General features: G+C 44.2%; 1 protein-coding gene across 2 annotated transcripts in view; it reads right to left on the bottom strand.

Moving 5' to 3' along the window:
• CDK15 (cyclin dependent kinase 15) overlaps positions 1-26246 on the bottom strand; it is a gene marked incomplete at both ends in the record, with an annotated part of 84934 nt that overhangs the window by 16104 nt on the left and 42584 nt on the right. For both annotated transcript variants that reach the window (XM_080933498.1, XM_080933499.1), the window contains 2 exons: positions 2219-2267; positions 17964-18027. In XM_080933498.1, the coding sequence (XP_080789624.1) occupies positions 2219-2267; positions 17964-18027 (113 nt within the window). The remainder of the gene's footprint in view (positions 1-2218; positions 2268-17963; positions 18028-26246) is intronic.

Raw genomic sequence — 26246 nt, 5'->3', positions numbered from 1 at the left:
CCACCACCAAAAACAATGAACATACAACATGCAGCCCCCAGAAGCACATGGTGGGTTTTAGTCCTTTGCAGAGCCAAGAATTTTCTCACATCCTAATACAAACCAACCCTGTCCAGTAGAATTTTCCACAATGATGTAAATAGCCTATTTTTGCTCAGCCCAATACAGTAGGCACTGTCTACATGTGACTGCTGAACCCTAGGAATATGAGTTGTGTAACTGAACAACCAAACTTTAAGATCAATTAGGAGGGGCTGGAGAGATGGCTCAGCAGTTAAGAGCACTGACTGTTCAAATCCCAGCAACCACATGGTGGCTCACACCATCTGTAATGGGATCTGATGCCCTCTTCCAGTGAGTCTAAAGACAGCTGCAGTGTACTTATATATAATAAATGAATCTTTAAAAAAGAGATCAGTTGGGAGTAGTTTCAATTCAGATAGGTAGCCGTGCATGGCTGACAGCCACTGCCTCAGCAATGCTCCAGATATTGATTACTTCTTGCTCCAGGAGCCAAGCAGAGAAAAGTCTGAGCACAGGTCAGGAGCACAGGGATGGGCAGAAGCTGTCGTTGATGTGTGGTCAGGAGAGTCAGGTGATACTGAGCGAATTCAAGTCCTATGCACTCCAAAAGAAAGAGATGTGGGAGAAAAGGTGACAGGAGGAAGCCTGTGGCAGAAATGTGACAGCTGTAGCAGCCACAGCATGGAGAATTAAGGCACTTTGTGGTTTTGAGTTTAAAAAGGCCACGAGGAACAAAAGGAAACTGGAGCAGCGTGGAGACTCAGACTTCTCTGAGTTAGGGTTAGAGGCCAGAGGCCAACTTGCCTGCGAGAGGATGCTGGCACCCTTGGTGGTTATGCGTCAGCAAGTGTACATTAATTCCGACCTCAGAGTTGAAACAACTAAAGATGGCGTTGCTCGCCTTCGAAAACAGAGCTGACCCAGCTCCTCCACGGGAACTCAAAAACATGTCAGTGACATTCTAGGGACTCCAAGGAGCACTCGGGGTCAGAACAAAGCTCTTTTCAGCTTTGACATAGCTTCCGAATGAGTATCTTAGAATCACTGATACCTAAACCTAAAAGGATGTGTTTTTATTTGCCAATGCCAATGAAATGGCTAATGGTAAAGATAACTTCTTATTTTAAAATGTCACAATAAATTAAGGTGCAAGCCTAGATACAACTGCTGTGTTTGCTAAGCAGTGACTGTGAGGAGTTTGCACATCTCGTAGGACAAAATAAACAGCAGTTCCTGGGAACATGTCTCCAAAGTAACAGGGAGTTCAAGTCATCCTGGGCTTGAAAATAAGAGCAGAGCATGTGGTTTTCTGGGGAGCCTTGATCTGCTAGCGGCCCACGGTTCCATGCTTGTCCTTTGTGTCCTTCTTTTCACTCTATATAGTGGCCTTAAAAGCACACAGATGGTACATGTGGAGCCACCAAGGCACATTTGGCTAGATTAAACCGCTCCACATATTCTGAGTCCAAAGTTCCATTGGAATCTTGGCTGGGAAATTCCTTCCTTCTCCCACCTGTGAGACTGTTTTTCTTTGACATCTGAGCTCCTTTACCCTGTCTCTGATGTTTCCCTCGCTGCCCTTTCTGCCTCCTCACTGAAGCAAAAAGAACAGAGCCTCTGCTAATTACTCTCAGATCAAATAATACTGGTTATTGTAATTGGTCATTGTCCGAAAACACTGAGTTCTTCTTCGCCCAGAGGCTGCCCAGCACAGCATAGTTAGCTAGCTATTCCTGGAATGTCTCTATTATCTGTTTTACTTTGCAAAAGAAACTAGGGATTTGTTGAAAGCTGGTAATAAAAGTCTGCCCTGGTCTGAGCTGAGACCATGTTGAGAGGGCCTGGGAAAACATGACCTCTATGAATCAAGTTCCCCTCCAATGGCCACTCAATGGTGTTATTTGGTTTCTCTGTGTCAGAGAATAATAAACCCACTAGGTTTTCTTCGAGGCCAACACTACTGCTCTCAGGACCTGGGGCATGGCTGAGGGGCACAAAACAATTTTAATGACCAAACTCACCGAAAGTAAAATGGTTCATAAAGAAAAACTAACACCCTCCCAGGGGGCTGGATCTTAGAGGCATCAGTAGAGGCCTTGGTGGGGGTGCTGGGGGCCTGGTGCTCCGTGCCCTGAGGTCTAGAGAAACGTCACTCTCTGTCTAAAGACAAGAGAATTCGCCAGTGGATGCTTACCTGTTCCAGACAATCTGCAGGCTTTGAGGCTTAGGTGGTGGGAACCAATCTAGAAAGCACACAAAAAAAAAAAAAAAAAAAAAAAAAAAAAAAAAAAAACATGAAAATCAAGAGCAACTCTCTAGTCCGCTGCCAAAAATATTATTAAAATTCCAAATGCTCATCTTGGCTTGGAGTAAAAGAGAATTCTAGAACCAGGCAAGCTAACTACAGGCTTTGAAGGCCTCTTTTCTGCGCGTGATGGAGTCACAGAAAGGTTGAGTAGGCATGAGTTTTGTGTTCCTAGATTCCCATGTTGAAGTCTTAACACAAAATGTCATAAAATAGAATCTTATATGGGAAGAGGGTCTGTGTGACATTCTCATTAGGGTGGGTCCTAATGTCATTTGAACTGGGATCCTCATAAAAGGAAGAAAATTGGACAAAGAGACACATATTAGAAATGATGACACAGAGAAATACAAGAACGATCATCACCATGCCAAAGATGGGGCACCTGGAAAAGATTCTACCTCTGTCCTTAGAAAGACCCAATCGTAACAATGCCACTCTTTCAGACTCTCAAACTCTGGAAGAAGGAACAGGACATTTCTGTTATTTGAGCTTCTTAGTTTGCGATCTTAGGATATGGCAGCTTTCAGACCTGTGCGGCTAAAACATTCAGGTGGATTTAACAACCATATAACACTGTGTGCAAGAGTATGTGCCAAGTGCTAGAGAATACAAGAAATCAAATGTTGTTACCTCCCAGAGCTCACAATTCAACTGGGAGAATAAAAGGGGACACACACACACACACACACACACACAAAGCTGTATGACTTTTAGGGCAGCCCGGGCTATAAAGTGAAAGGATGCCTCAAACAAACAAAAACAAAATCAGCTACCATCACCATGACAACAACACAAATGTGAATGATTGGGCAAAGTCTCCAAACTCAAACATTGGGACGGGAGAGATGGCTCAGAGTCCAGAGGGCCTACTGCTCTTTCAGAGGACATGAGTTATACTCCCAGCACCCACATAGGTGGCTCACAACCTCCTGCAACTCCAGCTCGAAACAGAGCTGATGCCTTTGGCCTCTACGGGCATCTGTACCCGAACACACACCAACACAAAGATACACATATCTATGCATAAGTTATAAGAAAAACCTTAAAACCAAATAAACAAACCTCAGAAATGATTTTCTTAAAGTAAGGGACATTTAATTGTACATGCTACTTGTGATAAAACAGAGGTGAGAATGACCCAGAGGATGCCTCGTTATTGATAGGGTGAGTAGGGCTCACTCTTTGGACAGTGAATTGTGACACTTCTTCACATAGCACTTACCCTAAGGATTCCAAGGATGGCCCTATGATTTTTAATTTCAAAAGTAAGTTCAATTAAAAGTTTATTTATAGCGCTGAACTGTAGAGTAAAATAGTGATTAAAGAAAGCTGAAATGCCAGGTGGTAGCTCAAGCCTTTGTTCTGAGTGCTTGGAAGGCAGAGGAAGGCAGATTCTGAGTTCAAAGCCAGCTTGGTCGACAGTAAGTTCCAGGACAGCCAGGACTACATAGATAAACCCTGTTTTGAAAAACAAAACAAAACAAAAAAAGCAAGCAAGCTGTGGAAACTCAGTTTCCAAGGTCAGATGCAACCAAAGGGGACCATGCAGATAGTCATTCAGTGCCCTTGGTGAGTTAGTATTAGGCTACCCTGTTTACTAGCCTGTGCCTACATTCAAAATAACTTGTAAAAACAAGACTATCGGGTGTCTGTTTAGTGTTTGTTTACAAACTGCTTACTGCTGCCTGTTTGCTATTCTCCCCAGCCAAAAGAAAAAGAAATGACTGTTCTATATTCAAGAACATCCCACTTTGCAGCTAACAGAACAGAAGCATTAAGACATCCAGAAAGTAACTTCAACCATGGTCTTTTGGCTACTTTTCTATTGCCGTGCTTAGCCATCATGACCAAGGCAGTTTTAGAGGGTTAGAGTCCATGGCCACCATGAGGGAGCATGGAAGCAGGGAGGCAGGCATAGTGCTAGAGGAGTAGCCATGAGCTCACAGCTTGAGATACAATCACAAGGCAGAAAGAGCTAACTGGGACTGGCATTGGCTTTTGAAACCTCGGGACCCATTCCCAGTAACACACCTCATCCAATGAGGCCACACCTCCTAATCCTTCCCAAACAGTTCCACTAACTGGACACTAAGCACTCAAATATATAAGCAGCTGGGAGTCACTCTCATCTAAACTTTCAACCCATGGTTGTCTTGTTTTGTTTTGTTTTGTTTTGTTTTGTTTTGTATAGTCAATGTAAGAGGTGTTGCCTTTGTGTTTGTTTGTTTGTGTGAACACCCACATGATACATGTGTGTACATCATGATGTGTATGTGGTCATGAGTGAACAACTTTTGGGAGCCAGTTTTCTTCTTCCACCACCAGGTCCAGAGCTTGAACTCAGGTTGCCAGGCTTACCTAACAAGTGCCTTTACCTGCTGAGTCAGCCTGCTGCTCCAGCAATTTCTTTCTTTTTTGTTTTATGTATGTGAGTGTTATACCAGCACAAATATATGTGCACTGTGTGTGTGTGTTCCTGATGCTCACAGAGGCCAGAAAAAGGCATCAGATCTCCTGTAACTAGAGCTATAGACAGTTGTGAGCTGCCGTGTGGATTCTGGGAATCTAACCCAAGTCCTCTAGAAAAGCAATAAGAGCTCCTAACCTCTGAGACCCCTCTCTAGACCCAGGTATTTTTTATGGTGTGGTTTAGTAACATGAGCACAGAATCCCAGTTCAAATCTCTCTGCCATTCAGGTGCTCTGGGACTTGGGGGTGAGGATTGCTCAACCTGTCTAGTGAGGCCACAGAGAGTTTCCAGACTGTAAATAAGAACCATTTTGGAGTTTCCGGAAGATTAGATAAGGCCTCTGGCATGTAGTACAGACGGAAAAGCCCCTGGTCTCATTGTTTTTCTTTCCTCTCTTCCTTTTGCTCTTAAATACAGTTTCAGGAGATGGGGCATGGGCCAACAGGGTAGGGTGGCCTTACCTGCAGAGCTTTTAAAAGTAGGCAGCCTGACTCTACCCCCTAGAGAGCCTGATTTAACAGGTCTGGGAGGAGCCCCACATTGGTTAGTTGTTGGGCTGTTATGATGTTTTTAATAGGCTCCAGATGTTTCTAGTGAGGTTAAAGTTGGAGGACTGCTGATCCAGCCAAGGAACCAGGGCCTAACACTTGCCAGCAACTCGACATGCTTCCCCGAGCTTCACTTCCGCAACTGCAGCAACCCAGGGAGACTGTTGTGAGAAGTCCATTAGCCAGTGTATATAAAAATTGCAGAACACAACATCAGACTCCTACTTAGTGCGTTCCCTTTTCAAAACAGGAAAGAGAGAATGTGACAAAGGCAAATGAGGCTCTGGAGAATTCCAAACGGATGCCCTTGGACCCCAGGGGGCAAGCAACATTCTGAACTTGAGCCCTCTGGTTCTGTATAGACTGAAATCCTGACTCTACATCAGCAAAGCAGCCAGGGTCAGTTGGCGAGCTGCTGGGAGGCAGAGCCAAGCCCACAGCCTGGCTGTGACTCTCCCACTTGGATGCAGGTATCTTCATGCTAGGTGACCTTGCCCCTCGGCCCTTGATGTTTTGCAGTAGTTATAATTTCGAGCGATCAATGAGAGAAGGGGCCACAGACAAGCAGGCATCTTACACAGCACCATTTCAAGAGGGTCTGTTTCTCTGGCTCAGCAGCCTCTAAAAATAATAGGTATAAGAGGTAGCATGCTTCCTTCCAAAGATAGTAATAAGTCATCACGGAGGCTTTCCCTCCATCTCCCTCCACAGCAGCTGTCTTAAGTGAGCTCTTATTTTGAGTTCAGTTGAAATTCAAGGCAAAAGTGAACTGGAAAAGCAGAATATTTAAATTTCTGAATGAAGCAAAAATTCAAGTGAGGGCAGAGCAGCTGCTACCCTAACAAAAGATGACCATGGGGTTTTTGTTTGTTTTCTTGGAGTTTTTTTGTTTGTTTGTTTGTTTGTTTGTTTTCATCAATGTTTAATAGAACTCATTCCACAACTGACTCAGGTATGGGAACCTTTAGTCCCTAGAGATTTGCTAATCAATTGAGAAAACATTACCTGGATGTTTTGAGCCTCAGATCCGGGTGAAACATTTTCTGGTTACTATAGTTTTGCCACGGTCACCCTGAGGTTATCTTATACTGCATTCTATCAAACTACACCCTTGGAATTTCCTGAACACAATGCATTCTTGAGATACCACATATTTATGCAGTTGATAACAGCCGCTAGGCTAGCTGATTTCGCTCTCTCAAGTAGACTGCAAAAATCTGCAGCTTTCTCCCCACCCCACCCGGCCTGCACTCTCCTTCCGGTTACCTGCTCCCCTGCATCCTAGGCAGCTGGTTTTACTTTTCCTCATGGAGCTGGCATGGAGGGAGCACCTTCAGGCTTCCAGAACCTCTGGGAGGGAGCACCTTCAGGCTTGCAGGACCTCTGGGAGGGAGCACCTTCAGGCTTGCAGGACCTCTGGGAGGGAACACCTTCAGGCTTCCAGGACCTCTGGGAGGGAGCACCTTCAGGCTTGCAGGACCTCTGGGAGGGAGCACCTTCAGGCTTGCAGGACCTCTGGGAGGGAGCACCTTCAGGCTTGCAGGACCTCTGGGAGGGAGCACCTTCAGGCTTCCAGGACCTCTGGGAGGGAGTACCTTCAGGCTTCTAGGACCTCTGGGAGGGAGTACCTTCTAGGCTCTAAAAGCCAGGCCACTGGCGGATGAGGCTCTCTGACATTTGAGGCTCACACTGTAGCTCATATGTGTGGCTCTTCATTCATGTAACCCTGCATCAAAACTTCCTGTGACTGTAAGGTACCCAGCACTCTGGGGCTGGTTCCTAAGGTAAAGAAGGAGAAGCCAGGCTTGGCTTCCCAGGGTTGGAGACCCTGGAGGAAATCCCAGTAGTCAGGAGTGTCCCCATGCTTGGAGGCACTTCTCTGTTTCTTGTCTGTTCTCACAGAGGATGTTTAAGCTTGACCACACCTTTCAGCATCTATCATACTGATAGATTAATTCTTAATTAATGATGCATCGCTGGACACTTCCCACTCCTTGTGTCCTCTACAACTATTTAGGGGCTTCATGTGCTCGGCGTTTCCCCAGCAAGCTTATGGTCATGTGGTTTCTGTGGCCTTGTTATAAATGATTACCTTCTAGGCCTCCCCAGCCTCTCTGGTTCTCTCCTCTTAGCACCCAAATACTCCTTACCAATCCTTGGATCACTTCTTTCTGGTTGTCTTTCTCTTGTTCCCTAGGTCTTCCTTCCTCTTCTGTATTTCTAGGTTGGGGTTTTACTGCAGGCTGGCTTTTGATTTGGTTTTAAGAAGCCTCCCCCACCCCTTACTCGATGTTCCACTGAAAAGGGCTCTCTTTCTCTCACCATTGAGATGGATTTGTTTTCCCTTCACAATTCAAATCTGATTAGTGACAACTTCCTGACTTCCTTCTAAAAGGATTTAGATGTGCCCCGCCTCTCCTCGCTGGCTGTCACTACTCTAGCTTTGACATCTAATTTGTCTTCTAGGGTTTAGAGAGCATTGCCACATCGCCCACCACCAATTCAGTTCTGCATTTTGTCTTCCAAGTGATTATTTTTCTACATTTAGGCCTGCTAGATTACTCTCCTGCTTTAAGGAGAAAAGAAGTCCCATGCTCCCTATTTGCCTATAGGTCAACATGTAAGTTCTAAGTGATAGCCAGGCTCTTCCCAATGATTGCTGTCCTTCTTCAGCTCCCCTTCTGCAATGGCCTCCATCAAACCAACACTCTAGGGGTCATGTGCGATGGACTAGGTACATTCTGTTCTCAGCATCGGATTCCTTTGTCTGGCACATACACCCTTGCTCACCTGGAGAAAGCTAACCTCCTCTGTCAACTTTCTTTAATACTGTGTGGTCCACATTCATATCTTCTTTCTCAGGAAACCATCCTCAGACTCCTGAAGCTAAGAGTGCCTTCCTCAGAGTTCCTGAAGATCCCTGGGTGACCCTGCTGCTGTACATTTCACATACTGTGTGACTGGCTCACTTCCCTATTTCCTGGACCATATTTCTTGAAAGCAAGAGTCTATACTATGATGTTTTATTTTTCCTACCACAATTAAAAACATCTGCTGATAAATGAGAAAAGTTGAGGTGTGGATTAAAAAATAGAAATGAAATAAATTTACTACCTCTTACTTGCAAAACTTACTTGTGTGTCTATTTCTGTGCCTTCAGGGGTGGGAAAGGAGTCTCTGGTTTGGGCCTGTTCTGTGACATTTCATGCTTTTAAAACTGTTCCTAGGGTGGGAGGGATGGAGAGATGGCTCAGTGGTTAAGAGCACTGACTGCTCTTCCAGAGGTGCTGAGTTCAAATCCCAGCAACCACATGGTGGCTCACAGCCATCTGTAATGGGTTCTGATGCCCTCTTCTGGTGTATCTGAAGACAGACACAATGTACTTATATATTAATAAATAAATCTCTTCTAGTGTATCTGAAGACATAGACAGTGTACTCAGATACATAAAAATAGATAAATCTTTAAAAAAAACTGTTCCTGGAACTGGGAAGGAACAAGGTAGGCATAACCTTATGTTTATTTTTTTTTTTTAAATACTTGGCAGCATTCATCTTAATCAATAAATAAAAAATGTAACCTGGTTATGCTGGTACATTCCTGTAATATTAGCACTTGGGAGGCTGAGGCAGGAGGATTGTAAATTCATGGCCAATCTGGGTTACAAAGTGAGTAGCAGGCTACCCAGGGTTACAGAGAAAGACCCTGTTTTGAAAATCAAAACAATAAATACTGTACACATACATGCATGGTTTTATATTAAAAATAGTTTTACCTGCATTTGATTATAATTTCCCTAACCTTAATTACTTGAAGATCATCTACTCCCACTCCATAAAAACTAATAATTGCTACCAAATAAATTAAAGATGAGAAAACCAAAAATAAATGTGGAAACTAGAAGAAACTATTAATAAAGATCAAAGTGGGCTGTGTATCTAAATTAATTTCGCTGACTGGTGTGGGGGACGGGTTAATAAAGATGTTAATAGAAACTCCCCAAGAGCTTTCTACAGCACTCCTGGAGTGGTGTCATAATGAATTCAATCAGCGCTCAGAGAGCCCCGGAATGCCTGTGGCTTCATTAGTGGTAGCAAGGGGGGATCACTGGAATCCCAGGAAAGAGACTTCACTTGACAGTATGTTCTGAACGCCAGGCTCAGCTTTGGAAATCCAGGCTTGGTGGAAAGATGTCATCAGGAAATGGGCTGGAAAGATTACCCCTAGGTTGTCCCCTGTGCAGGGCGTGGTTTAATCACCAAGCAATATTTATGCTTAATAATGAACGTGTACAGAAAACTGTTATGATTGCGTGAGGGTCCAGTGAGTCTGGATATCCTGGCTAGCTGACCTGGGACAGATGCCTGACTCTTGAAGATTCGGTGCTCGTTTACACAGTATGGATAGAGCACGGAGAGCTGGCTCAGCCACTCCAGGCTAAGCTCACAACCGAAGCATCCAGGATGGTAACATAGCTGCCATTTGATAAGGTGGTTATGAATCCAAGCAGATGACTTCATTTCACAACTATCTGTTGATCAATTTTATGTCCTGGTTAAGGACCATGTACAAAATCCTACTTGAAGGACTAGAAGTAGCTGGCTTGGCCTCTAGAAAATTCTAGAAATCTCTTTCTTGTAACATATTTGAGCAAAGGAAAAGCAATAGTGATGCCGATAGAGTGGATTTATGTGGCCCTACTGTGTTCCTGGCAGGTGGATAATGAGGGTTCTCCTAGGGAAGGTTCTGCAGGCGCAGGATGGGTAAGCATCTGATGGCAATTTAGATGTGGGGAGCAGATGGATACAGGTTTAACAGGTACTCAGAATCACGTAGGTAGGTACTTAAAAACCCAAACATCATTCTTTAACAATGTGGGAATCCAGATAACATCTGAGCCCATGCAAGCCAACCCTAAAGTTAGTTCTGGTACCACCAGGTATGCTGGGCATCCTAAAGAGGTCAGGATGCCTAAGGTTCTAAATATAAAGAAACAGAGGCAGGGTGTCCTCCCACACCCGTCAGGGGGATCACTGAGCAGCTGAACTCCAACACCATGACAAAGAGAACGAAAGCAAATCTTTGGCCGGGCTTTTCTGAAAGGCTAGGCTCGGTGGCAGATGCAGTTCAATGATTTTTCAGCACTGTGCTGCTAAACGGGACAGGGAAAGAATATGATAACAGAGTAAAGCTGGATACTGACTCCAGCTCGTTCAGCCAGGGAGCGTCCCCCTGTGAGCCTGAGAGAAGATGTCCTCATCTGCACGATGGGACTACCTCTTCCAACAGCGACCCAGGCAAGTAGGGCTTAGTAATAATGTGCAATAAATATTATATACAACATATAATATACTGTATGTACATATCATTATACATAAACTGATATATATATATAATATATAATATAATATATAACGCATAACATTATATATAATATATAACACATAACATATTATATATAATATATAACACATAACATATTATATATAATATAATGTATATATTGCCTGGCACACAGGGAATATGTTTCAAATGACAGGATAGCCCCATTTTGTGGCTCAGAGAGCTGAAAGTAAAAAAACTCCCTCAAGTTCTCCCAGACAATAAATGGAAGAATTGGGATTTCCATTCAGAAGGAGTTCCTTCCCTCTGAGTTCAGCCCAAAATCTCTCTCTCAGCAAATAACTCATGGCTAGAGCTGACACCAAAGCAGAGGCAGTGTTAGACTGTGCTCGCTGCAGCCTGCTCAGAGTTCTTTGAGCAAATGCATAATGGCTCTTTATCCCATTTGGGGTGAGGATAATTTTAGTCCAATCTTTGTTTCCTGCATGACTCCCACAGTGGTAACAAATGCAGCTGAGCATTTACACTGTTGTGTGTACGTGTGTATGTGTGTGTGTGTGTGTGTAGATATATATATATACATATCTATATTAATTCCCTCCTTCCCTTTCTTCCTTCCAATCCTTTACATGTATCTTCTCCCCCCACCCCCCAACACACATTCTTTCCCTCTCTTTCTCCGTCTCTCAAATACATGGTCTATCCCTAAATACATAAACACAACATGCTTAGTCCGTTTAATGTTACCTGTATGTACAATCATCCCTGAGATCATATTCACACAGGAACATCTTAAAGTGGTTTTCCAGTCAGAAGAACTGAGGCGTGAGGCTCCATCCACTACCTGACTACATAGGTGCTGTCCATCCCAGCAATTTCTTGCTTCCACCTAGTGGTTAAAAGTTGCAAAAGCAGGCATACCAAAACCCAACAGGGCGTGGGTACAGACCCAGGTGCCTGTGCCTTGGGCTTTTTATCTGTGCGCCATTTTTTTTCTTTTCTTTTCTTTTCTTTTCTTTTCTTTCTTTCTTTTTCTTTTTTTCTTTTTTTTCTTTTTTCTTTTTCTTTTTTTTTTGCCTTTTTGACTTCCACTAAATTTCCCCAAAGTAAAAAGCTCCCCAGATGAGGTGTCCGTTCCTGGAACTGAAAACCAGCCTAATCCCGGACGCTTCCCTGTGGTTGAGCTCTGGAGGCAAATCAGGCGTGCTTTTCAGCAGATATTTCTTTAAAAGTCCTAACTGCCTCTCGGACGCTGCTCCCTTCTCTGTGGGGACGGGCATCAAAGAGACAAGGAGTAGAGTGCTTTGCGCGCACATCAGGAAGTAATCGCCAATTTGGCAAATGCATTGACTAATGTCACGCACTGTTATTTCTAAATCCTCTCCCGCCCTTGACCCCCAGTATCTAGATGTAAACTTGGAACCATTAGTGAAGAAGGGTAACGTCTTCTGGTGTCTCAAATGGAATTGAGAGGGATTTAAACCCAGTGCTTTTGAGTGTGGTGAAATGAACTCAGCAGTACCTTAATGCTAGGATTTGAGCTCACACAGCACGAGGGCTTTCAGAAACCGTGTTTAAGGAAGCAAACAGAGGCCGACAGACCCTTTCAGGGGAGCAAACAGAGTTGGACGGATCAGTGACACATTTAAAAACCACGACTGTGCTGCGATCATGTGGGCAGAAGAAAAAAAAATTCCTCTTTATCACGAGATCTTTGCATCTAATGAGACGGTGCCTGGACAGCTGCCAGAGAGGCCAGCAGGCCTCCGTTTACTTTAACAGAGACACGTCTAAATATTTAGCTGATTCCCTGAAAAGTCCTATGTGAGTTTGTAGCAAACAGGTCTCCTTGTCGTCTGTTGCCATTGAAAATGAGGACTTGGGGAAAAAATTTTTTTTAAAAAAATTGTGATCAAAAGCACAAATGCTTACATTCCTTTTTCTCTCAGAATGAACTATATTTTAATGCCCTTCACGTGCTTAGGACCAACATCATGCCAGTTGTTACACTGCCTTAGCTGAGTCTGTTTCTCTTCTCTGGTAGGCTTTATTCAGTCTGCATAGGGAAACCCACACTGTGCAGGTGGGGGCATACTCTCTGTTCAGTTGGCCCCAGAATGCCCGAGGTTCCAATGACTCAGTGCATTTTCTTGTGAATGGGGGGAGGAGGTCTGGAGGCTGGGGGAATTTTTTAAAAACATCTCCAGGCGCCTGCAGCTCACATTCACACTAGTCTCTGGGTTTAGTAGCTCTTAGCCAAGATGAACATCTGGTTTGTTCTAAGCCTCTGGGATCTCCTGCGCCACAAACTTGCTACGTCCCATTGGGGCTTTAACCTCTTCAGGCACTGGGGTAGAAAAATCCACTTTAGGACTCTATCACCGCTTAGGGAGGGTCACCAAAATCTTCCTCCCCTCCCCTCCGCAGGAGGCCAGCAGCCTCAGTGCCCATCAGCGTGATTAATGTGTCTTGGCTAATTGTGTAAAGGATAGTAGCCCTTTAGTGAGTGTGACCAGTGTATTGTTCAGCCAATCACAGGCACCTCAGTTAGCATGTGAAAGGGGGTGCCTTGCAGGAGGAGGCTAGTGAGTTCTGGCACTGAGTCAAAGGATGAGAGGGTTTATTTTGGGGGGGAGTGAGAAGCAACACCCACTCCTTTGAGGGGAAGTTACTGTGCTCTTCTAACCCTGGAAACCTCCCAGTCAAAGACCCTTTCCTTCCCCCTCTTTTTTCAAGACCCCCCCCCCCATGGCACAAGCAGGCAAGGCCCTGGCTACTCTGCAGATGGAGTTCACGTCGCAGGGTTTTTAATATTTCACTTTTATATTTCTGTTAGAGGGTGATCCTGCTGAGAGTCTGGGAATCCAGGCTCGTCAGAACCCCCGCGCTGACACTTGGATACACCGCTCTGAAAGCCATCCCAGGAGGAAAGATTAAACAACAACAAAAAAAGAGCCTATTTTTCAAAGCCTACTTCTCAATCTGCCCACATCAAAATAAGACAACTGGCCCTTTGAAGTGGGGGACAGACAGTTCTCAGCCAGCTTGCTTAAAGTGGGGAGTGGGGAAGGAGGAAGGAAGGAAAGAAGGAAGGATGGAAGGAGGGAGGGAGGGAAGGAAGGAAGGAGAAAAGGGAGCACACTTGAACTGGTACACCTCTCTCCTTGAAGATTTAATCAGGTACAAGTAGCTACAACCAGCCACAGCCTAAAACCTGGCTCACTAGAAATGGGAGAAAGCTAGTCCTTACTGGAGTCACTATTGGGAGATTTTTAACGCCTCCACCAGAGTCAGTACAGTTCCTCAAGATGTATGCTGGCAAGGCCTAGCAATGGCGGCAAACAAATGGAGGCTGGACTGTTTACCCAAGTGCAAGACAGTCAAAGACCTTCGACTGCGCTGGGTAAGAGCGTGCCAGGACTTTAGCTCAGTCGCACACAGCACACGAATTTCTAAATGACCAAAGGACCGGGATGAGTATTTCTTAAAAACAAAACACAACTGGCCAAGAGATACATGAAAATGGTCGCTGGTAATCCTCAGAGAAATGAGCATCAGAACCAAGGGCTGAATCAAATGCCAGTTAGAACAGACACCATCCACAAGACCAAAAGTACACTGGGTGTGTTGATGCATGCCACTTGGGAGGCTGAGGTGGGAGGGCCACTGTGAAGTATGAGGCCAGCCTGGACTACAGAGAGAATTCTAGGCCAGCCTGAGCTGTATAACAAGATTCTGTTATGTACCCACAGACACAAATGATTGGTGATGATGGTGGTGGTGGTAGTGGTGGTGATAGTGGTGGTGGTAATGATGGTGGTGGTGGTGGTGGTGGTAGTGGTGGTGGTGGTGATGGTGGTGGTCGTGGTGATAGTGATGGTGGTTGTGGTGCTGCTGCTGCTGCTGCTGCTGCTGCTGGTGGTGGTGGTGGTGGTGCTGGTGGTGGTGATGGTGATGGTGGTGATGGTGGTGATGGTGGTGGTAGTGGTGGTGATAGTGGTGGTGGTGATGGTGGTGGTGGTAGTGGTGGTGATAGTGGTGGTGCTGGTGGTGGTGATGGTGATGGTGGTGATGGTGGTGATGGTGGTGATGGTGATGGTGGTGGTGGTGATGGTGGTGGTGATGGTGGTGAATACCAGTAAGGATATGGAGAAAGTGAGACTCTCACTATTCTCACTATTGCTAGGAATGTACAGCTACTATGGGAAGCAGTGCAAATCTTTATTTTAAAAAATAGAAAAAAGGAACCAAACCCCTGGGATCCTGCAATCTCACTACTGGGCAAATGTTCAAAGGGGCTGAAGCCTGTGTGTCACGTACGCAGCTATACTTGCTGTTCACTACAGCACGGCTTGTACTAGCCACGGCCTAATGGACCATGGTAGGCGTCACTTCAAATAAAAATGGAAGCAGGCAATGGCTATATACTTGTAACAGGATACTAACTATGTGTTCATAAATATAATGGGATGCTGTGATTTCTAGTAACTCGGGTGGAACTGGAGAGCACTGTTAACCGAACTACTCTGAGCGCAGGAAGACAAATCTCATAGGCTCTCACCTCCGTGCAGAAGGTAAACGTTGACTTCAGCAGAAGAAGAGAGTTAGGCAAGAGTTAACCAGAACCTGGGAAGGGTGGGATGATAGAGAAGGAATAGGGTTCATTCGATAGGAAAGGTAACTCAATGTTCTAAGGCTCTCTTCCTCTTCAGTGTCTCTTAAATTACTTCAGTTCAAGTGTGTAGAAACAGCAGTAGTTCAGGGGTAGATGGGAAGGCCTCAAGAGAGACTTGCTTATTCATAAGACTTGCTCTGGGACAGGATCCCTTTAAAATATGGCCCTTTTGACTGAGTTATTAATATGGTACCAACCCCATGCCCCAGATATGCTACAGTCTTAAGACTTACAAAGGTGGGGTTAGAAATCCTGACTGTGATTAAGGTTACAACTCCCTTCCCATGTTCAGCCTGACCCACAGCACAAGCTTCCCAAGCCCACAGAAACTCTAAGGAACTAAGGAACGCTGCAGTCACAGTGAGAATTAGGGAATGAATCCAAACCCGCGCTCTATGGACTCAAGAACACAGCGTGTCCATCCAGGGATGGCAGAACCTTGTACCGGCCTAGCAGACAGCAAGTACTCAAAACACAGTTTTGCTTCTCTGAATTAAGCAGAAAGGAGCAGCAGTGCAAAAGGCAAAAGCCCCGTCGATATTGGGACTGGAGAATTTTCTTCATAAACAAACAAAAAAAATTGCGCATCGCTTTCACATGACAGCAAAATGAACAATGTGACACATTTCTGTTTTCACACAGCCCAGTTATCTTCTCGGCAGGGAAGTGTTTGGCGGTGTTCCTGGCTTTGATGGCCATCTGTCATAGGGGATATCTCACTATTGCCTGGACCAATCTGCAGCCCAAGTGTTTGATATTTGGGGTCCAGCTGCCTATGCTCACCCCGGCAACCTTGTGTTCACATGCCCCTAAATGGTTTCCGAGTCTACGTTCCTGCTTGTAGCTGTGCTAGGGAGCAGGGGAAGGAAAGGTGGAGAAAAGTGGATGGGAGTGGTTACAGGCTTGATGGGAAATGATGAGAACGAGATTCTCCTGGAAACCATGGCAACTAGAGCCAGGAGCTATTGCAGACTCGACCATCATCTCCATAAACAGCTTCTTTCTTATCTCCGTCTCACACCAGAGGAGAGAGACAGTACTCTACACCTCAAGACTAGAGTGCTAAATGCCTGGCCAAAAAAATATGCTAGAAATAGTAAAGCAGTTCTAAACGACCCTAAGGCAATTTAGAAGGAATGGGATCATTCACTCGAAGCAGGTGAAAGAACTTTATAGTTAGTCTTTAGCTTTTCACAGAGCATAGCTTTTTCAGTAAATGTAATAGATGTGGGGGTAAAGAGGGAAAAGCCCAGCCTCCTCCTTTTCATATCTTTCATCAACAACTCCTCTTCTTGGTTCTCTGTCTGTCTGTCTGTCTGTCTGTCTGTCTGTCTGTCTGTCTCTGTTGGTCTTTTAGACCCAAGTCCCCATGTTTTCATGCTTCACTGTCTTGAACGCCGAGATTACGAGAGAACACCATCATACCCCACACCCAGATTTCTTGTTTTCCTCCTTAATCACTTTTGAAGACCCCCTGCAATTTCTTGCTCTCAAGAAACTCTTCCAGGAAAACCTCATACCAAAATCGTTAATGACAATTGGGGAAAATTTGGGATTTGGTACTGGGACAATGTAAGAAAATAAAGACTATATAGTCTAGCTCAGACTTTCATCCACCCCGACCTTCCTTAGTCCTGCCAGGGGGAGGTTAGCATCTGCAGGGCCTTTGCTTACTTTGCTGGCTCCCAGGGCTTCTGAGATGGCCCATCTTCATCCTCTGGCTCACTGGAAACCTCACTTCTGTCTCAATGCCTTGAAGTGACTTCTTGGTTATCAGACCATCGGCCATGGCTTGGGGACCACTTCTCAAAGAATTTCCCTGTGGATAATATGTCTAATGCTTCCTATCTGTCCCCAGAAGCTCCTCATGGAGGGAAAAGTGTGACAGAAATGATCAGTTGTCAGGCAGAAGGACAATGCCTAGTTGCATCTTTCCTGTCTTATCCTAGGTCCTGTGTTCCTCTGGCTCCCCCTGTTGCTTTAGCTTTCCTTTTATACAAGGCTTAAAACACGTAAAATAATAAAGTCACTGTCATGCGCTCAAAAGTGAGAACAGTTCCTCGATCATAGGGTTCAAAGCAAGCTGTTCCTTTAAGCCATGGGATACTTGGAAATAAATGTAGGTTCCATGGTAACAGTCCTTTTTAATTATTTTCACCTTGCTACCTAGGTTTTATAGCATTAGAGAGCTGATTTAACCTTAATTACCATTTCAATTTCTTTTTAATAAAAGGATTAAGCTAGGCATGATGGTACAAACCTGAAAACCCAACACTTGTGAGTTCAAGGCAAGCTCGATTTACACAGCAAGTTTCAAGCTAGCTTGGGCTACACAGTGAGACCTTGTTCTAAAGAAAGAATGAAAGGAAGGAAGGAAGGAAGGAAAGAAGGAAGGAAGAAAGGAAAAAAGGAAGGAAGGAAGGAAGGAAAGAAGGAAGGAAGGAAGGAAGGAAACAAAACACAACAACAAAAGCAGTCATTGGAAAATATACAAATTTGGTTGTCTGTCTTTGTTGGGTCTAGTACCAGAGGAACACTCTGTGTGGCCAATACTCTCCTGGTATTGTCGGTTCTTAGGGTGTGCAGAACTGTACCTGGATTGTAGTTAGGCAGCTTGGAGACTCCTGGCCAGGTATCCTCTGTAGGAACTCCCAGTACCTACGCAGAGCCAGAGAAAGAAGCTAAGGTAAGAAGAAGCCATGTGGATGGAGTAGGCACAGAGACACAAAGTCCAGAGGAGGGAGGAATAAAGAATTTAGTGATGTCACATGGTTAAAGCTGACATACAGGAGAACATTTTTTAGTAGTACTAATATTTTTCTTTCTTTCTCTTCCTTCCTTCCTTCCTTCCTTCCTTCCTTCCTTCCTTTCTTTTCAGTTTCTTGTGCAAAGCACTGTATCCCCACAGTCCTGAGCCTGCGTTTCTACCCATTCAGTCTGCACGATTGCCAAGTGTTTAGGGTCTGAGCATCGGGGTGACTGGGTCCTCGTTCTGTAAGCTTGTTTACAGGAAAGGCTGCTGCTCTGAGTTGTACCTCAGCATAGGCGTCCAGCTGTTCCTGGATGTGCTCAAGTTTAAAAGGACACAGCATCCTGACCTTTAGACAGCAGAACACTGGCTGAAAATGACCCTGAGTTGATCGTTGCCTATTCTGCTAAATTCGTCTCTTTTTCTAGTTTTCCCCACCTCTGATAGCTTGGATTATAATTTGGTTTCCATTGGCAGATTATAGCGGTAGTGTCATGTGAAAGAGAGCTTGTCTGTGCTTTAAAAAAAAAAAAACTGTGTGTGCGTGAGTATGTCAAGACACCTGGATGGAAGGCAAAAAGCAACTCTGTGCGGTTGGTTTTCTCCTTTCATTTTCAAATGGGTCCCAGGGACCAAACTCAAAGTCTCCAGGCTTGTGCAGCAAGCCTTTACTCAGCGAGGCATCTTGCTGGCCCCGACCCATGCTTTAGATGTCCAAATTTAAGTTCCTGTTTCTAATGAAGATGTAGTAGGGAAGTAAACGTCTTCTGGAGTATGAAGCCAAATGGAGTTTGGAGGGAGGCATTACTGCAACCCTCTGACAGCATCTCACTAGTCCTTGAAGGTAACCACAAACCCCATAGCCAGCTACGTGTGTCAGACTGAGTAGCACGATTTCTGGGACATGTCCTTGTAGCTGGCTTTGTGTTACTACAGTGTAGCTCTTCTCTGAATGTTCTTTTTATGTAAAACACCGAGTATAGACACCGGTCTAGCTCTTACAACAGGAAGCTAACTGTCAGGCTGGAGATAACTAATAGAAATGTAGACTTAAATCCTTCAGTGCAGTGCCTAGGTCCCTGGTGGAGAGGTGTGCTTGTGGGTCTATTGTGCTTGTCTTCACACAAAAGACACCAAAGTACTATTTTCCCTCCCACAATATGTTCTGAAAAGGCATGCCACTGAGTAAAAGCTTTGAGCTTTGATCCAGTCTCTAAACAAACTAAAAAATCGAGTAAGAGGATTATAAGTTTTTCCTATGAACCAACCCAAGCCCGAGGGGACACTGAGAATCCTAGATTCCATTTTGAAAAACCAACTAGCCTAATTCTTCTTTTGTGGGTGAAGCCCAGAGGAGGGGAAGCCAGTTCTTTCTCAGCCCATTGTCATCTGTATTTCTACAGATGCGTGTGTAAACAAGTGGGTCTGACTCGTGGGGACCAATTCATCTTCTGTGGTTGGCGAGGCTCAGTGGAAAGAAAGCAAAGCCGGGAAGGAGGAACCAGCACAGGAAATGAAGAGTGAACACATTCATGTTTTCTGGAAGGTGAAAGTTTCTTGGTTACTTTGTACTCTGTTTAACTGGGGCCAGATGGACACCAAGTTTTCTGGAAATTTTTTTATGCTAAAAGCTTGTTAAACTGAGATGTTAGAAGTTTGAACAAAATAACTCAATTATTCATCTAGCAGAAATTCATTTAGTACGATACAACTTCAGAAACTTTATAATCTGTTTCATTTTCTAACTTATTTCACAGGTGAGGAAAGCAAAAATAGATTAATAGGGCCGCACAAAACCAAAAGGCACCTAGAGAAAGAAATAATGGAATGGAGAAACAATCTATAGAATGAATTTGGTTGGGGCTAATATCTAACATGTATAAGAAACTCAGAGAACTCAGTACCAAGTAAACAATTCTACTAATTTGAAAAATGGACAAAGAACTCCAGTAGACATTCCTCAAAGGAAGACATACAAATGGCCTAAGGTATGAAAAAAAAAAAGTTCAACATCACTAATTACCAGAGAAATGCAAGTTGGGACAATAACTGTGGTTAGAACCGTGGAAACATCACTGTGTGTCTGCTGGAGTAGCTATTGAAAAACAAAGTCTATAAAGGGCCCAGGATATGACTCAGCTAGTAGAGTGGTAAAATATTTGCCTAGGTTACATAAAAGACGCTGGGTTCAATTCCCCATAAATGCATTAACCAGGTATGGTGGCACACACCTGTAGTCCAGCACTTGGGAAGATCATGAGTTCAAGGCTGGGCTACGAGACACCTACCTCAACACTCTCTCTCCCCTCCCCCATGGGACAAAAGAATGCTGCTGGTTAAGATATGGAGGAATTTGGTGAGAGTTTAAATTAGTCCGACCACGATGATCATTGGCAGAGACCCCTCAATAAAGCTGTTCTTTAGTCTGTCCTACTGCATATGTATTTAGAAATCAATACATCAGTATGTCAGAGATGGTACCTATCAATGCAGCAGAAGTCTAGCACAGATGAGCTATGGAAGACCTCAAAAGTATCACTGAGGAAAAAAAATCTGTGTGTTAACTCGATGCATATGTTATTTGGCGTGCTTTAGTCATTCCATAACGAATACATACTACGAAACATCATACTGGGGCTAAGGAGTGGCTCAGTGGTAGAGAGCTTGCCTAGCATTCAGGAAGCCCAGAGGATCTGATGGTCCTGAGTTCAATCCCTGGGTCCAACACTGAGGAAGCCGAGGACTGATTCCCACAGGTTTTCCTCTGATGTCCACATGCAGGCTGAGCCACCACTGATGTCCACTAATGTGTGCTCAGGAACTCATGTGCACATACACAAACACAGCAAATAAATAAATCTAAGAATTAAAAAAATAAAACACGTCCTCTCACATCTGTTCTGTCCTCATAGACCCTCTGAAGATGTCCTTCTGCCCTAAATATGTACCAATTACAACCAGATTCTGCACAAGGAAACCAAACTGAAATACAGTTATTGCTGTTGTTTAGCATTTAACAATGGTTACATACTGCTCTAAGGAAAACAAAACAAACAACAACAAAACCCCCCAAACCTTAAGTGCTTGAGATGTAATGTTGTTTGTAAAGCAACAAACTCTGACCATGGAGATGACTCAGCGGGCAAACAAGCTCGCCACCAAGGTTGATCACCTGAGTCTGATGTCTGGGAACTCACATGGTAGGAGGGAAAAAAAAACCTGACTACCTCAATTTACCTTGTGATCTTCATGGCAGTGTACCCTCCCCTACCCAAAAATACATGTGAAGGAAAAAACCCAACAAAGTCACCTAATGTAATAATTTTGCCCAGTTTCCCTCAGAATACAGAACTATAGATGCAGTAGGAATTCTGCCTCAGTTAAATGAATCAAGTCTAATCCATAGCTAAACAATAGAGAGCCATCTTCCTGGACCAGGGGTGGGGGTGATGGGGGGGTTGGGAGAGAGTCAGCAGTGAGCCATGCAGCTATTCTGACTCCAGAAATAACTAACTAAAAATGAGCCACTGAACAGAAACAAATATGATTTAAAGCTATAGGAACTGGGAAGACTCACTGCTCTCCCAGAGGACCTGGGTTCAGATCCCAACACCGGCACCAGGAAACTCACTACATGTAACTATATCTGTGGAACGTCTGGGACTCTCTTCTGGCCTCCACTGGCACACACATGCACATGTGTTCACACACACACACACACACACACACACACACACATTAGACAAATCTCCTTTTTAAATGATAGGTCATTTAAAAAATGAGAAGTTATAACTTCTCAGAGAATAAAGCACACCTTAAGACAATGAGACTCAGATATAGTCAGTCCTTGTTATACCGAAGTTAGAGTTGTGTTCAGAATCCATGAGTTCTGACTCCAGGCCACTATTATTTCTGAAATGCTTATTTGATTTAAATTTGTAATAACTTGCCATAAATGTCAAAATAAAGTCTCTGGGTTACTTTAGCAGGCTGAAGAGAAAGACAGGCATGGATGTGGTTTTTCTCTGCGGGACATGTTGGGTAACTCGTTAGGACACACTTGCTTTTTTCACAAAACTCACTTTCTGGTGTTTTATCTCAGATTCCAGCACAGTCTGGCGTGTGCTGGGTTACACAAATATTCGTCACCAAGGACCAGTCACCAGCGAGCCAGGGAAACATCTAAGCCACTCTTCCTGATTTCTGAGCACAAAGAACTGCAAAGTGATTGTTTTTGAAGTGTGTGGTTATTTAAGTAGTACCGAATGATGTTAAAAACTCAGCCTATATACAGCTCTCCAAACACTAATGGACCCTGTAGATATGCTTGCGTTCTTTTCAAATATGACACTTTACATACATTCTAACAGCGTTCCTCACATCAGCATAGCACATATTAGCTATGTTCATATGCTTCCTTTAACAGCGTGCTCAGTTCACATTTGCTCACAGAGGTCATCGCGCTGCTACTGCTGGAAAACATTTGTCTCACAGTCTCTATTCTGTTACTGTTTGCTTCTCACAGTCTCCGAAGAGTGATTAGACATGGCTAGTGGACATTATCATAAGTAAATAACTAGGTAGAAAAGAAATCTTCAAATGTGTGAAGGGCCATTGCAGGGTAATGAGTAGCCACACCGACTGTTCTCTCTTGGCTATGAGAAGAATACTAGCAGCTGCATTACTGAAGAATCTTCATAAGAGTATATGAAAGAAGAGCGAATATATTCATCTCTCTCCCTCTCTCTCTCTCTCTCTCTCTCTCTCTCTCTCTCTCTGTGTGTGTGTAGAAGAGCGAATATATTCATCTCTCTCTCTCTCTCTCTCTCTCTCTCTCTCTGTGTGTGTGTGTGTGTGTGTGTGTGTGTGCGTGTGTGTGTGTACTTTTTTTTTTCTGAGATATGGTCCTGCTAAATAGTCTTAGATAAATGGGTACTTGCTACACAGCCCAAGTTAACCTCAATTCATGGAAATCCTCCTGCCTCAGTTTGCTAACTACTGGAATTATGCACTAACTCAAGAAAAAAATTTTTTTAAATATCTCCCCCAACTCTATGTGTGTGTGTATGTGTCTGTGTGTATGACTGTGCGTGTATGTCTCTGTGTGTGACTGTGTATGTATGTATGTGTGTGTGTGTATGGGTGTGTGTGTAGCCCATAGGAATCACTCTCTCCCTCTCCCTTGTGGCCTGAGGGATTGAATTCAGGCTGGCGAGCTTGGCAAGCTTTAACCTCTGAGCCATCTCCAGCCCTACAGATATTTAGGGATCACGTACAGCGAACTGGCTTTGCTATACATTTCATCTTACAGAATCCCTATAATGAGGTTACAAGCTCATACGATCAACCTCATTTTGTAGATGAAAAATCTAAAGCTCAGGAGATGCTGCTACGTGAACATTGAAGGCTGTCCATTTTCATCACTATTAAGTGGCAAAAAGAGCCACTGCATGAGCCACCTCCAACTCAGATGATGTTTCAGTGCTGAAGAGGGGACCCAAAGTACATTTATATCTCTTCCTAAGAATATGTCCTTCAGCTGGGGGGTGGGACTTTTTGTTTCTTTGTGAATGCTTCCTATATTGTCCCACGTTCCCCATAATATCCTCCAGGTGGCCAAAAGACAATTTAATGCTAGCGATTAATTTATACGTTGTCTTCATTTCCCACAGTATAATTTATCTTCACCAGAAGGCAAGGAGCTGAACCAAGCACAGAAACTGATAAAAAAAAAAAAAAAAAAAAAAAAAAAACCATTAAGTACCTTGATGCACATACAATGTGAACGAGCCTTGAAAACATCACGCTAAGTGAAATAAGCCGGGCCCAGGAACACCAGTGGTCTACGGTTCCAGTGATGTCAGACGTGAGAATCCACAAAGTCAGAACGCAGAGGTTCTCAGGGGCTGAGTTGGCAGATGAGACAGGACTGTGTTTATGGCTGCAGAGCTTTGGCTGGGGACTGGAGGTGCTGGAGCTGATCACAGAGCCGCCGATCACAGAGCCGCCGACCATCGGTGCACACGTACTGACTGCAGCAGACTGTACGTTTACATGTTAACGTGGCAACATCCTCGCTTCATTTTCAGGTCCTAGGGCTCGCTGGGTGCTATGTGATGTTTATTTATTGAGTGTGTTGGGGGTGGTACAAGTGTGGAAGTCAGAGGACAATTTGTGGGAGTTCTCTCCTGCTACAGTGTGGACTGAAGATTCAACTCAGGTTGTCAGGCTTGGCGGAAACTGCCCTTACCCACTGAGTCATCCAGCTGTCCCATGTGACAGTTTAACTTCTATGCACTGTGCAATGTTAATATCAGGAAAGTTCATCTACTTAAACACTGGCCATTTTCTTGTGATTAAAAAACACTTAACATTCTTTCTTGCCTATATATGTATATGTATATACATTCTGTCTTGAATATATATGTATTCATATGCAAAAATATACGTATACATGTAAAAAAGAATTTTAAATGTTTTTAATTCCAGAAAAATTACATAAAACATATATGCATATATGGGTTATATACATATACCCAAGAAAAGATTTTTACATATGTACTTAATTTCTTCAAAACTCTATTTTTAATGATGCTTCTTAAATGTTTTAACCTCCCTTATAATCTACCGCCCACTAGAGGTAGTGGGAAAAAAAGGATGGGGTAGGGGAAGTGGATTTGTTTAGAAAGGTTCTTTGGAGCCACTCCAAAGTCTGTGCTGTGTGGAAATCGCAGTTCAGTTTCCAGGTCAGCAGCGGCAGCTCCATCTGCTCGCAAACACTTCACGGATCCGGCCGTTCGGTACTGCAGAGTCGGGACAGCAAACGCGAATCTGCAGCGGTGGCACTGCCCAGCAGAGACAAACAGGCCTCCGCCTCAGCACGGCACAAGTCAGCGGGAGGAACCAGGAGGAACCAGGAGGAACCAGGAGGAACCAGGAGGAACCAGGAGGAACCAGGAGGAACCAGGAGGAACCAGGAGAAGCTCTCAGCTGTGCCTCTCAGGGAAGTGGAGATCAGCGAAGACGTGAGACCATCAAGTGTTGCACAGTGAGCGGCACCCGCGAGCCAAGCTCTGTCTCCGGATGGCTCACTGCCCATCGAGTCCTACTTCTACTCCCTCCAAACATAACGTGTCCTCCACATGCGTTGCCGCGGCACGGGTCTTGCTTCAGCACGTGCATCCAATCAGCCTGGGTCCTCAGAAACGGCAGGAAGTTGCAGGATACCACCAGAAGTTTCTCCCTATGGAGTTCCAACAAATGGAGCTCAACTATGCATGTAAAGTGGTTATCCATGAATCCTTCAACACGTGTCCTTTCACGTGTTGCTTTAGCAGAACGTCTTTTCCCCTGTGTCTGCTTCAGTGAAATGTTCCTCTCGAGTCTGCCTTAGCCTTTCACCTGTGTCCACATTAGCTAAGCGTTTCTTCATGTGTTTGCCCCAGCAAAATACCATCCAACCCACCTTTAAGGTTCCACTGCACACATGTTATATGTTTATAAAATATGCACACATACATACATATATGCATGAATATTCATGGTTACTTGCAATATACTGGACAAGAGACAGCCAGACCTAATTTATCAAACTTGTTTGTAACTTGGTATACATTGATTGACCAACCTGGCAAATGTTGGGTATACTTTACTGAAATAGAAAAAAATCATCATCATAAAAAACAAGAGCGAGAGGTAAGCAGACATTAAGCTACATCACTCTGTATAAAGCAAAGCAAAGTACATCCAAGTGCAAATGAAGCAGAGAATATAATAAGGAAAGAAATGGAAACACACAAATGCATACGCATTGATACAGATGTGCACCCACACTCAGACGTTTATCACACACACTTATACACACATGAGCATAAAAACTTTCAAACACATGTGTGTACATACTTACATATTCATGCTCACATACACACTTTATACACATGTGTGCACACCAAGGTCCTTAACATCTTCAGCCATGTGCAGGAGCGCTAGATTCCATTCTTCTCTGCACAACATGGAAATCTATTTTATGAACTTCTAGGAAATGTTGGTGTCCTATTGCCTGGTGCTGAGGATTCAGGGCCAGCACAGGAATGACCAAGTAGTACTGCCCAGAGCATGCTGCTGGGCG

Source organism: Micromys minutus, assembly GCF_963924665.1.
Source record: "Micromys minutus genome assembly, chromosome: 19".
Lineage (NCBI taxonomy): Eukaryota > Metazoa > Chordata > Mammalia > Rodentia > Muridae > Micromys > Micromys minutus.
Note: the sequence above shows the minus strand (reverse complement) of the source record. Positions and strands in the feature narration are given on the sequence as shown.